The 14,820-nt window shown below is 46.4% G+C and overlaps 1 protein-coding gene across 1 annotated transcript in view; it reads left to right on the top strand.

Moving 5' to 3' along the window:
* The window catches only part of LOC116360635 (ras-related and estrogen-regulated growth inhibitor-like protein), a 19,922-nt gene extending 5,524 nt beyond the window's left edge, over positions 1 to 14,398 (top strand). Inside the window, exons 4-5 of the mRNA XM_031815648.1 lie at positions 7,915 to 8,063; positions 12,849 to 14,398. Coding sequence (XP_031671508.1) covers positions 7,915 to 8,063; positions 12,849 to 13,134 — 435 coding nt within the window. The 3' untranslated portion in view covers positions 13,135 to 14,398. The remainder of the gene's footprint in view (positions 1 to 7,914; positions 8,064 to 12,848) is intronic.
* The last annotated feature ends 422 nt before the right edge of the window (positions 14,399 to 14,820 follow it).

Consider the following 14,820-nt stretch of genomic DNA (forward strand, 5'->3'; position numbering starts at 1 on the left):
TAAATCAGAACCATTTCCCCACAGTTAATACATCACTGTAAATCAGAACCAGCCCCCCCACACACAGTTTATACATGACTGTAAATCAGAACCATTTCCCCCACAGTTAATACATCACTGTAAATCAGAACCATTTCCCCACAGTTAATACATCACTGTAAATCAGACCAGAACCATTTCCCCCACAGTTAATACATCACTGTAAATCAGAACCAGAACCATTTCCCCCACAGTTAATACATCACTGTAAATCAGAACCAGAACCATTTCCCCACAGTTAATACATCACTGTAAATCAGAACCATTTCCCCACAGTTAATACATCACTGTAAATCAGAACCATTTCCCCACAGTTAATACATCACTGTAAATCAGAACCAACCCCCCCCCCCCTACAGTTAATACATCACTGTAAATCAGAACCATTTCCCCCACAGTTAATACATCACTGTAAATCAGACCAGAACCATTTCCCCCAGAGTTAATACATAACTGTAAATCAGAACCAGAACCATTTCCCCCACAGTTAATACATCACTGTAAATCAGAACCATTTCCCCCACAGTTAATACATCACTGTAAATCAGAACCATTTCCCCCACAGTTAATACATCACTGTAAATCAGAACCAGAACCATTTCCCCACAGTTAATACATCACTGTAAATCAGAACCATTTCCCCCAGAGTTAATACATCACTGTAAATCAGACCAGAACCATTCCCCCACAGTTAATACATCACTGTAAATCAGACCAGAACCATTTCCCCCACAGTTAATACATCACTGTAAATCAGAACCAGAACCATTTCCCCCACAGTTAATACATCACTGTAAATCAGAACCAGAACCATTTCCCCACAGTTAATACATCACTGTAAATCAGAACCATTTCCCCACAGTTAATACATCACTGTAAATCAGAACCATTTCCCCCACAGTTAATACATCACTGTAAATCAGAACCAGAACCATTTCCCCCACAGTTAATACATCACTGTAAATCAGAACCATTTCCCCACAGTTAATACATCACTGTAAATCAGAATCAAATCCCCCCCCCACACAGTTAATACATCACTGTAAATCAGAACCATTTCCCCACAGTTAATACATCACTGTAAATCAGAACCATTTCCCCACAGTTAATACATCACTGTAAATCAGAACCAGCCCCCCCACACACAGTTTATACATCACTGTAAATCAGAACCATTTCCCCCACAGTTAATACATCACTGTAAATCAGAACCATTTCCCCACAGTTAATACATCACTGTAAATCAGACCAGAACCATTTCCCCCACAGTTAATACATCACTGTAAATCAGAACCAGAACCATTTCCCCCACAGTTAATACATCACTGTAAATCAGAACCAGAACCATTTCCCCACAGTTAATACATCACTGTAAATCAGAACCATTTCCCCACAGTTAATACATCACTGTAAATCAGAACCATTTCCCCACAGTTAATACATCACTGTAAATCAGAACCAACCCCCCCCCCTACAGTTAATACATCACTGTAAATCAGAACCATTTCCCCCACAGTTAATACATCACTGTAAATCAGACCAGAACCATTTCCCCCAGAGTTAATACATAACTGTAAATCAGAACCAGAACCATTTCCCCCACAGTTAATACATCACTGTAAATCAGAACCATTTCCCCCACAGTTAATACATCACTGTAAATCAGAACCATTTCCCCCACAGTTAATACATCACTGTAAATCAGAACCAGAACCATTTCCCCACAGTTAATACATCACTGTAAATCAGAACCATTTCCCCCAGAGTTAATACATCACTGTAAATCAGACCAGAACCATTCCCCCACAGTTAATACATCACTGTAAATCAGACCAGAACCATTCCCCCACAGTTAATACATCACTGTAAATCAGACCAGAACCATTCCCCCACAGTTAATACATCACTGTAAATCAGACCAGAACCATTTCCCCCACAGTTAATACATCACTGTCAATCAGAACCATTTCCCCCACAGTTAATACATCACTGTAAATCAGAACCATTTCCCCACAGTTAATACATCACTGTAAATCAGACCAGAACCATTTCCCCCACAGTTAATACATCACTGTAAATCAGAACCAGAACCATTTCCCCACAGTTAATACATCACTGTAAATCAGAACCATTTCCCCCAGAGTTAATACATCACTGTAAATCAGACCAGAACCATTCCCCCACAGTTAATACATCACTGTAAATCAGACCAGAACCATTCCCCCACAGTTAATACATCACTGTAAATCAGACCAGAACCATTTCCCCCAGAGTTAATACATCACTGTAAATCAGAACCATTTCCCCCACAGTTAATACATCACTGTAAATCAGACCAGAACCATTTCCCCCACAGTTAATACATCACTGTCAATCAGAACCATTTCCCCCACAGTTAATACATCACTGTAAATCAGAACCATTTCCCCACAGTTAATACATCACTGTAAATCAGACCAGAACCATTTCCCCCACAGTTAATACATCACTGTAAATCAGAACCAGAACCATTTCCCCACAGTTAATACATCACTGTAAATCAGAACCATTTCCCCACAGTTAATACATCACTGTAAATCAGAACCATTTCCCCACAGTTAATACATCACTGTAAATCAGAACCATTTCCCCCACAGTTAATACATCACTGTAAATCAGAACCATTTCCCCCACAGTTAATACATCACTGTAAATCAGACCAGAACCATTTCCCCCAGAGTTAATACATAACTGTAAATCAGAACCAGAACCATTTCCCCCACAGTTAATACATCACTGTAAATCAGAACCATTTCCCCCACAGTTAATACATCACTGTAAATCAGAACCAGAACCATTTCCCCACAGTTAATACATCACTGTAAATCAGAACCATTTCCCCCAGAGTTAATACATCACTGTAAATCAGACCAGAACCATTCCCCCACAGTTAATACATCACTGTAAATCAGACCAGAACCATTCCCCCACAGTTAATACATCACTGTAAATCAGACCAGAACCATTCCCCCACAGTTAATACATCACTGTAAATCAGACCAGAACCATTTCCCCCAGAGTTAATACATCACTGTAAATCAGAACCATTTCCCCCACAGTTAATACATCACTGTAAATCAGACCAGAACCATTTCCCCCACAGTTAATACATCACTGTAAATCAGAACCATTTCCCCACAGTTAATACATCACTGTAAATCAGACCAGAACCATTTCCCCCAGAGTTAATACATCACTGTCAATCAGACCAGAACCAATCCCCCAGAGTTAATACATCACTGTCAATCAGACCAGAACCATTCCCCCCCACAGTTAATACATCACTGTAAATCAGAACCCCCCCCACAGTTAATACATCACTGTAAATCAGAACCCCCCCCCACAGTTAATACATCACTGTAAATCAGAACCATTTTCCCACAGAAGGAAGACTTTGAATTTGCTCTGAAGTGACGGGAGCATTACCACTAGGAGTTGGATGGGTGTTTGCGATAACAATGTGGATATGGCCAGAAGTGGGCGAAGGCAATCTTGGGTTATAATTCAGCAATAAGGCCAGAGAATGTGTGGTATATGGCCAATATACCACGGCAAAGGGATGTTCTTAGGCACGACGCAACGCGGAGTGCCTAGATACAGGTGTTTGCCGTGGCATATTGGCCATATACCACAAACCCCCGAGGTGCCTTATTGTTATTATAAACTGGTTACCAATGTAATTAGAGATGTAAAAATAATTGTTTTGTCATACACTTGGTATACGGTCAGCCAATCAGCATTCAGGGCTCGAGCCACCCAGTTTATAATTATGATTCATCAAAGTAGGATGAAGCCTATTATTTCAGCATGTGTAGTCAGATCACTTAGTGGAGGCTGGGGTAACTTTACATCAGAGGACAGGCTTAGTGGAGGCTGGGGTAACTTTACATCAGAGGACAGGCTTAGTGGAGGCTGGGGTAACTTTACATCAGAGGACAGGCTTAGTGGAGGCTGGGGTAACTTTACATCAGAGGACAGGCTTAGTGGAGGCTGGGGTAACTTTACATGGGAGGACAGGCTTAGTGGAGGCTGGGGTAACTTTACATCAGAGGACAGGCTTAGTGGAGGCTGGGGTAACTTTACATGGGAGGACAGGCTTAGTGGAGGCTGGGGTAACTTTACATGGGAGGACAGGCTTAGTGGAGGCTGGGGTAACTTTACATGGGAGGCCAGGCTTAGTGGAGGCTGGGGTAACTTTACATCGGAGGACAGGCTTAGTGGAGGCTGGGGGTAACTTTACATCAGAGGTCAGGCTTAGTGGAGACTGGGGTAACTTACATCAGAGGACAGGCTTAGTGGAGACTGGGGTAACTTTACATCTGAGGACAGGCTTAGTGGAGGCTGGGGTTAACTTTACATTGGACAGGCTTAGTGGAGGCTGGGGGTAACTTTACATCAGGACAGGCTTAGTGGAGGCTGGGGTAACTTTACATCAGAGGACAGGCTTAGTGGAGGCTGGGGTAACTTTACATCAGAGGACAGGCTTAGTGGAGGCTGGGGTAACTTTACATGGGAGGACAGGCTTAGTGGAGGCTGGGGTAACTTTACATCAGAGGACAGGCTTAGTGGAGTCTGGGGTAACTTTACATGGGAGTCCAGGCTTAGTGGAGGCTGGGGTAACTTTACATGGGAGGCCAGGCTTAGTGGAGGCTGGGGTAACTTTACATGGGAGGCCAAGCTTAGTGGAGGCTGGGGTAACTTTACATGGGAGGCCAGGCTTAGTGGAGGCTGGGGTAACTTTATATCAGAGGACAGGCTTAGTGGAGGCTAGGGGTAACTTTACATGGGAGGACAGGCTTAGTGGAGGCTGGGGTAACTTTACATCAGAGGACAGGCTTAGTGGAGACTGGGGTAACTTTACATGGGAGGCCAGGCTTAGTGGAGGCTGGCGTAACTTTACATCGGAGGACAGGCTTAGTGGAGGCTGGCGTAACTTTACATCGGAGGACAGGCTTAGTGGAGACTGGGGTAACTTTACATGGGAGGACAGGCTTAGTGGAGGCTGGGGTAACTTTACATCAGAGGACAGGCTTAGTGGAGTCTGGGGTAACTTTACATCGGACAGGCTTAGTGGAGGCTGGGGGTAACTTTACATCAGAGGACAAGCTTAGTGGAGACTGGGGTAACTTTATATGGGAGGACAGGCTTAGTGGAGGCTGGGGTAACTTTACATCAGAGGACAGGCTTAGTGGAGGCTGGGGGTAACTTTACATGGGAGGCCAGGCTTAGTGGAGGCTGGGGTAACTTTACATCGGAGGACAGGCTTAGTGGAGGCTGGGGGTAACTTTACATCAGAGGTCAGGCTTAGTGGAGACTGGGGTAACTTACATCAGAGGACAGGCTTAGTGGAGACTGGGGTAACTTTACATCTGAGGACAGGCTTAGTGGAGGCTGGGGTTAACTTTACATTGGACAGGCTTAGTGGAGGCTGGGGGTAACTTTACATCAGGACAGGCTTAGTGGAGGCTGGGGTAACTTTACATCAGAGGACAGGCTTAGTGGAGGCTGGGGTAACTTTACATCAGAGGACAGGCTTAGTGGAGGCTGGGGTAACTTTACATGGGAGGACAGGCTTAGTGGAGGCTGGGGTAACTTTACATCAGAGGACAGGCTTAGTGGAGTCTGGGGTAACTTTACATGGGAGTCCAGGCTTAGTGGAGGCTGGGGTAACTTTACATGGGAGGCCAGGCTTAGTGGAGGCTGGGGTAACTTTACATGGGAGGCCAAGCTTAGTGGAGGCTGGGGTAACTTTACATGGGAGGCCAGGCTTAGTGGAGGCTGGGGTAACTTTATATCAGAGGACAGGCTTAGTGGAGGCTAGGGGTAACTTTACATGGGAGGACAGGCTTAGTGGAGGCTGGGGTAACTTTACATCAGAGGACAGGCTTAGTGGAGACTGGGGTAACTTTACATGGGAGGCCAGGCTTAGTGGAGGCTGGCGTAACTTTACATCGGAGGACAGGCTTAGTGGAGGCTGGCGTAACTTTACATCGGAGGACAGGCTTAGTGGAGACTGGGGTAACTTTACATGGGAGGACAGGCTTAGTGGAGGCTGGGGTAACTTACATCAGAGGACAGGCTTAGTGGAGTCTGGGGTAACTTTACATCGGACAGGCTTAGTGGAGGCTGGGGGTAACTTTACATCAGAGGACAAGCTTAGTGGAGACTGGGGTAACTTTATATGGGAGGACAGGCTTAGTGGAGGCTGGGGTAACTTTACATCAGAGGACAGGCTTAGTGGAGGCTGGGGTAACTTTATATCGGAGGACAGGCTTAGTGGAGGCTGGGGTAACTTTACATGGGAGGCCAGGCTTAGTGGAGGCTGGGGGTAACTTTACATGGGAGGACAGGCTTAGTGGAGGCTGGGGTAACTTTACCTCAGAGGACAGGCTTAGTGGAGGCTGGGGTAACTTTACATGGGAGGCCAGGCTTAGTGGAGACTGGGGTAACTTTACATGGGAAGCCAGGCTTAGTGGAGGCTGGGGTAACTTTACATGGGAGACCAGGCTTAGTGGAGGCTGGGGTAACTTTACATGGGAGGACAGGCTTAGTGGAGGCTGGGGTAACTTTAAATCAGAGGACAGGCTTAGTGGAGGCTAGGGGTAACTTTACATCAGAGGACAGGCTTAGTGGAGGCTGGGGTAACTTTACATCAGAGGACAGGCTTAGTGGAGGCTGGGGTAACTTTACATGGGAGGCCAGGCTTAGTGGAGGCTGGGGGTAACTTTACATGGGAGGACAGGCTTAGTGGAGGCTGGGGTAACTTTACATCAGAGGACAGGCTTAGTGGAGGCTGGGGTAACTTTACATGGGAGGCCAGGCTTAGTGGAGGCTGGGGTAACTACATGGGAGGCCAGGCTTAGTGGAGGCTGGGGTAACTTTACATGGGAGGACAGGCTTAGTGGAGGCTGGTGGTAACTTTACATGGGAGGCCAGGCTTAGTGGAGGCTGGGGGTAACTTTACATGGGAGGCCAGGCTTAGTGGAGGCTGGGGTAACTTTACATGGGAGGACCAGGCTTAGTGGAGGCTGGGGGTAACTTTACATGGGAGGCCAGGCTTAGTGGAGGCTGGGGGTAACTTTACATGGGAGGCCAGGCTTAGTGGAGGCTGGGGTAACTTTACATGGGAGGACCAGGCTTAGTGGAGGCTGGGGGTAACTTTACATGGGAGGCCAGGCTTAGTGGAGACTGGGGTAACTTTACATCGGAGGACAGGCTTAGTGGAGGCTGGGGTAACTTTACATGGGAGGCCAGGCTTAGTGGAAGCTGGGGTAACTTTACATTGGAGGACAGGCTTAGTGGAGGCTGGGGTAACTTTACATTGGACAGGCTTAGTGGAGGCTGGGGTAACTTTACATCAGAGGACAGGCTTAGTGGAGGCTGGGGTAACTACATGGGAGGACAGGCTTAGTGGAGGCTGGGGTAACTTTACATGGGAGGCCAGGCTTAGTGGAGGCTGGCGTAACTTTACATCGGAGGACAGGCTTAGTGGAGGCTGGGGTAACTTTACATCGGAGGACAGGCTTAGTGGAGTCTGGGGTAACTTTACATCGGACAGGCTTAGTGGAGGCTGGGGTAACTTTACATCAGAGGACAGGCTTAGTGGAGGCTGGGGTAACTTTATATCAGAGGACAGGCTTAGTCGAGGCTGGGGTAACTTTACATCGGAGGACAGGCTCGTTGTAATGAATGGAATGGGGTTTCTCTCATTCCATTCCAGCCTTATTCTATTCCAGCCATTACTATGAGCCCACCCTCCCTTCACCAGCCTCCACTGGTGTGTATCAGATTGCTTGGTTATAGCAACATGTCCTTGCTGTTTGTGTTGCTCTGCAGGCCTGTGAGGGGAAGTCGACTCTGACCGACCAGATCCACTGGGCTGATGGCTTCGTAGTGGTCTATGACATCAGTGACCGCTCCTCCTTCATCAAGGCTAAAGCCATAGTACACCTGATCAGAGAGTTAAACCTGGGAGTGGCCAAAAGGTAACCACTACCTGTCCAGTCCACCCACCTGTCCAGTCCATCCACCCATACATGTCCAGTCCATCCACCCACCTGTCCAGTCCATCCACTCACCTGTCCAGTCCATCCATTCACCTGTCCAGTCCATCTACCCACCTGTCCAGTCCATCTACTCACCTGTCCAGTCCATCCACTCACCTGTCCAGTCCATCCACTCACCTGTCCAGTCCATCCACTTTCCTGTCCAGTCCATCCACTCACCTGTCCAGTCCATCCACTTTCCTGTCCAGTCCATCCATTCACCTGTCCAGTCATCCACTTTCCTGTCCAGTCCATCCACTCACCTGTCCAGTCCATCCAGGTACCTGTCTAGTCCATCCATTCACCTGTCCAGTCCATCCATGCACCAGTCCAGTCCATCCACCTACCTGTCCAGTCCATCTACTCACCTGTCCAGTCCATCCACTCACCTGTCCAGTCATCCACTTTCCTGTCCAGTCCATCCACTCACCTGTCCAGTCCATCCAGGTACCTGTCTAGTCCATCCATTCACCTGTCCAGTCCATCCATGCACCAGTCCAGTCCATCCACCTACCTGTCCAGTCCATCTACTCACCTGTTCAGTCCATCTACTCACCTGTCCAGTCCATCTACTGACCTGTCCAGTCCATCTACCCACCTGTCCAGTCCATCCACTTACCTGTCCAGTCCATCCACTCACCTGTCCAGTCCATCCACACACCTGTCCAGTCCATCCACGCACCTGTCCAGTCCATCCATTCACCTGTCCAGTCCATCCATGCACCAGTCCAGTCCATCCACTCACCTGTCCAGTCCATCCACTCACCTGTCCAGTCCATCCACCTACCTGTCCAGTCCATCTACTCACCTGTCCAGTCCATCTACTTACCTGTCTAGTCCATCTACTACCTGTCCAGTCAATCCAGTTCCCCTCACCTACCAAAAGGTAGACTCTCACGCTGATACAGACCTTCCAGTTCCCCTCACCTAACAAAAGGTAGACTCTCACACCGATACAGACCTTCCAATTCCCCTCACCTACCAAAAGGTAGACTCTCACACTGATACAGACCTTCCAGTTCGCCTCGCCTACCAAAAGGTAGACTCTCACACTGATACAGACCTTCCAGTTCCCCTCACCTACCAAAAGGTAGACTCTCACACTGATACAGACCTTCCAGTTCCCCTCACCTACCAACAGGTAGACTCTCACACCGATACAGACCTTCCAGTTCCCCTCACCTACCAAAAGGTAGACTCTCACACCCATACAGACCCTCAAGTTCCCCTCACCTACCAAAAGGTAGACTCTCACACTGATACAGACCTTCCAGTTCCCCTCACCTACCAAAACATAGACTCTCACACTGATACAGACCTTCCATCCACTTGGCGCAGGGGGAGAGGGGAGGCAGTGGGACTTGACGTTCCATCCTATTATTGTCATTGTACACCAATAGATTGGACGTCGATGTGGATTTAACAGCCGCCCACACTGCCCAACAACTGTTACATCGTTAGTAATCCCATTGATAGATTTTACCACAGAGATTCAACTCTCTGGCTCATGTCCATTTGACTATTTTATTTTATTTTATTCAGAGCCAAGATCTATTGTCTGTATGACCTTCAGTTCTTGCTGGTAGTAATTCCAATACACCACTAACTCATCATTCTGCCCCCATACCAATCCTCTAGTAAATATCTAGCTGCTATTGAATTCTCCTGTCACTATAAGGGTTCTATTGCTGTTGAGGCGTCTCTCTCTATTATGGCTGAACAGATTGTTGGAATGTTTTCACTAGTGGTCTTCTGGGTAATGAGGAAACATCTGTCTAATGGTCTTCTGGGTGTGAGGGAACATCTGTCTAATGGGATGAGGAAACATCTGTCTAGTGGTCTTCTGTGGATGAGGAAACATCTGTCTAGTGGTCTTCTGGGTGATGAGGGAACATCTGTCTAATGGTCTTCTGGGTGATGAGGGAACATCTGTCTAATGGTCTTCTGGGTAATGAGGAAACATCTGTCTAATGGTCTTCTGGGTGTGAGGGAACATCTGTCTAATGGGATGAGGAAACATCTGTCTAGTGGTCTTCTGTGGATGAGGAAACATCTGTCTAGTGGTCTTCTGGGTGATGAGGGAACATCTGTCTAATGGTCTTCTGGGTGATGAGGGAACATCTGTCTAATGGTCTTCTGGGTGATGAGGGAACATCTGTCTAATGGTCTTCTGGGTATGAGGGAACATCTGTCTAGTGGTCTTCTGGGTATGAGGGAACATCTGTCTAATGGTCTTCTATGGATGAGGGAACATCTGTCTAATGGTCTTCTGTGGATGAGGGGACATCTGTCTAATGGTCTTCTGTGGATAAGGGGACATCTGTCTAGTGGTCTTCTGGGTATGAGGAAACATCTGTCTAATGGAGATGAGGGAACATCTGTCTAGTGGTCTTCTGGGGACGAGGGAGCATCTGTCTAGTGGTCTTCTAGGGATGAGGGAACATCTGTCTCTAATGGTCTTCTGGGTGTGAGGAAACATCTGTCTAATGTGGATGAGGAAACATCTGTCTAATGGTCTTCTGGGTGTGAGGAAACATCTGTCTAGTGGTCTTCTGTGGATGAGGGAACATCTTTCTAGTGGTCTTCTGTGGATGAGGGAACATCTGTCTAGTGGTCTTCTGTGGATGAGGGAACATCTGTCTAGTGGTCTTCTGTGGATGAGGGAACATCTGTCTAGTGGTCTTCTGGGGATGAGGGAACATCTGTCTAGTGGTCTTCTGGGGATGAGGGAACATCTGTCTCTAATGGTCTTCTGGGTGTGAGGAAACATCTGTCTAATGGTCTTCTGGGGATGAGGGAACATCTGTCTAGTGGTCTAATGGTCTTCTGGGGATGAGGAAACATCTGTCTAGTGGTCTAATGGTCTTCTGGGGATGAGGGAACATCTGTCTAATGGAGATGAGGGAACATCTGTCTAATGGTCTAATGGAGATGAGGGAACATCTGTCTAATGGTCTAATGGGTATGAGGGAACATCTGTCTAATGGTCTTCTGTGGATGAGGGGACATCTGTCTAGTGGTCTTCTGGGGATGAGGGAACATCTGTCTCTAATGGTCTTCTGGGTGTGAGGAAACATCTGTCTAATGGTCTTCTGGGGATGAGGGAACATCTGTCTAGTGGTCTAATGGTCTTCTGGGGATGAGGAAACATCTGTCTAGTGGTCTAATGGTCTTCTGGGGATGAGGGAACATCTGTCTAATGGAGATGAGGGAACATCTGTCTAATGGTCTAATGGAGATGAGGGAACATCTGTCTAATGGTCTAATGGGTATGAGGGAACATCTGTCTAATGGTCTTCTGTGGATGAGGGGACATCTGTCTAGTGGTCTTCTGGGTATGAGGAAACATCTGTCTAATGGAGATGAGGGAACATCTGTCTAATGGGATGAGGAAACATCTGTCTAGTGGTCTTTTGTGTGTGAGGAAACATATGCCTAATGGTCTTCTAGGGATGAGGGAACATCTGTCTAGTGGTCTTCTGGGGATGAGGGAACATCTGTCTAGTGGTCTTCTGGGGATGAGGGAACATCTGTCTAGTGGTCTTCTGGGGACGAGGGAACATCTGTCTAGTGGTCTAATGGTCTTCTGGGGATGAGGAAACATCTGTCTAGTGGTCTAATGGTCTTCTGGGGATGAGGGAACATCTGTCTAATGGAGATGAGGGAACATCTGTCTAATGGTCTTCTGGGTATGAGGAAACATCTGTCTAATGGTCTTCTGTGGATGAGTGAACATCTGTCTAATGGTCTTCTGGGGATGAGGGAACATCTGTCTAATGGTCTTCTGGGGATGAGGAAACATCTCTCTAATGGTCTTCTGGGGATGAGGGAACATCTGTCTAGTGGTCTTCTGGGTGATGAGGGAACATCTGTCTAATGGTCTTCTGGGGATGAGGGAACATCTGTCTAGTGGTCTTCTGGGGATGAGGGAACATCTGTCTAGTGGTCTTCTGGGGATGAGGGAACATCTGTCTAATGGATTTCTGGGTATGAGGGAACATCTTTCTAATGGGATGAGGGAACATCTGTCTAATGGGATGAGGGAACATCTGTCTAATGGGATGAGGGAACATCTGTCTAGTGGTCTTCTGGGGATGAGGGAACATCTGTCTAATGGTCTTCTAGGGATGAGGGAACATCTGTCTAATGGTCTTCTGGGTAATGACGGAACATTTCTCTAAGGGTCTTCTGGGTAATGAGGGAGTCTTCGCCCACAGCATTCAAAGTTACTACATAATGTAAATGCCCCAGCAAAATAGTTTGTGGACAACAACAACAGACCTACAGTTTAGCACTGACACATACAATGACAATACCCTCAACTCTCCATAGAGGTTTTAGTCTCGTAGTTTACATCTGAAAAGGGCACCCTATTCCCTATAAAGAGAGCAATACTCTGGACTGCTTCTTGACCTCATTTTGACATGCCTCTGGTAAGAAATAGTGTCAAGTAAAATGGAAGAGGGTTTCATTTTCAGATGTCCCGTAGTCTTTAAATGTCACTACCGTTTACTCAACCTGTCCTCCTGGTTTGTCTTGTCTTACATCCAGGGATTCGTTATGTCCGTCCTGTGATGCACATTCAGATGTCATAAATCAGCACTGCAGAGCTCTCCCTGTCCTCTGCCGTGCCCTGATTGTATTACTGTTGATGATATCTGTGTCTCATATATTTAGATTTCCTGATCACCCTGTCCTCCTCCTCCTCTCTCTCTCTCCCCTCAGGGATGCAGACACTCTGGTGTTCCTGGTGGGTAACAAGCAGGACCTGTGCCACGTGAGGGAGGTGCGTCGAGAGGAAGGCCAGCGTCTGGCAGCCGAGTCCCAGACACAGTTCTACGAGCTCTCTGCAGCAGAACACTACCAGGAAGTGGTCCTCATGTTCTCGAAGATGGTCCACAATGTCAGCCTTGGGGGCAAGGCCAAGGAGAGGAGACGGAGACCTAGTGGCTCCAAGTCCATGGCCAAACTCATCAATAATGTCTTCGGGAAGCGGAGGAAATCAGTGTGAAAGGGGAGATGGGAAAGGTCAAGTGTTTACCCCAGGCCTAAAGAAGCCTTGTTACTTCGTTACTCCCCTTGGGACTGTTGTTGAATGGTGAAAGGGATTGTGGGAAAAGGTCGATCACGTTGAATGGACCCACCACCAACAACAACATGGGCTTCACCTACTTTACTTGCTGTTGCTATTATTATTGTTGATCATGAAAAGAGTCAATAATAATTAGACCCCCCCACCAACCTCCACTCCTCTGGTTGCCAGCCACTAAGGGACAGCTCTATGTGGTATAAATGGTTTTACACTTAGAACAGAGCTTATTGGACTGATAGGACTGCTGCTGCTTACAGACTTTCTGACTCGTGCTTACCATACTCTCTACTGTGTGTGTGTGTAAATGACACCACAGGGAGACTCCATTATTAGCTATGTAGAGAAAATGATAGCACAGGGAGACTCCATTATTAACTATGTTGAGTATATGATACCACGGAGACTCCATTATTAGCTATGTAAAGTATATCACCACATGGGGAGACTCCATTATTATCTATGTAAAATAAATAACACCACAGGGAGACTCCATTATTAGCTATGTAAAGTAAATGACACCACAGGGAGACTCCATTATTAGCTATGTAAAGTCAATGATAGCACAGGGAGACTCCATTATTAGCTATGTAAAGTAAATGACACCACAGGGAGACTCCATTATTAGCTATGTAAAGTAAATGACACCACAGGGAGACTCCATTATTATCTATGTAAAGTAAATTATACCATAGGGAGACTCCATTATTAGCTATATAAAGTAAATGATACCACGGGGAGACTCCATTAGTTGTTATGTAAAGTAAATGATACCACAGGGAGACTCCATTATTAGCTATGTAAAGTAAATGATACCACAGGGAGACTCCATTATTAGCTATGTAAAGTAAATGATACCACAGGGAGACTCCATTATTAGCTATGGAAAGTAAATGATACCACAGGGAGACTCCATTAGTTGTTATGTAAAGTAAATTATACCACGGGGAGACTCCATTATTAGCTATGTAAAGTAAATGATAACACGGGGAGACTCCATTACTGGCCCTAATGCCTCTACTGCTCAAGGCATGCCACAGTCACAGAAACAGTCCATGTTTCATACATATTTCATTATGACTCAAGTGCATCCCAAATAGCACCCTAATATATAATGCACTATGTTTGACCGGAGCCCTATGGGCCCTTATCGAAAGTAGTGCACTAAATAGGGAACAGGGTGCCATTTGGGATGCCGCCTGAATACCGCTACTGAAGAGAGCCAGCAGTTTATTGGCATGGAGGTTGTTTTTGGGGGGAAAATTCTTTTCTGTGGTTACTGTGGTTTCCAGGGAAAGGTAATGTATCATAAAATAATGAATATTTGTCTGTTTAGTTCCATCTTCATGTTGTTAATTGTTCCCTGGATTAAAGTCTGAATTATAAACTCATAAAATAATGAATGTCTGTCTGTTTAGTTCCATCTTCATCTTCAAAACAACAGTAAAAAGACATTTGAAACAGTAGTGAGGTTCTATACAGGCACTGGTTAGTCAGGCTTATTGAGGTAGTATGTACATGTAGGTATTGTTAAAGTGACTATGTATAGATGATGAACAGAGAGTAGCAGTAGCGTAAAAGAGGGGTTGGCGTGTGGTGGGACACAAT

Source organism: Oncorhynchus kisutch, unplaced genomic scaffold (genome assembly GCF_002021735.2).
Source record: "Oncorhynchus kisutch isolate 150728-3 unplaced genomic scaffold, Okis_V2 Okis09a-Okis19a_hom, whole genome shotgun sequence".
Lineage (NCBI taxonomy): Eukaryota > Metazoa > Chordata > Actinopteri > Salmoniformes > Salmonidae > Oncorhynchus > Oncorhynchus kisutch.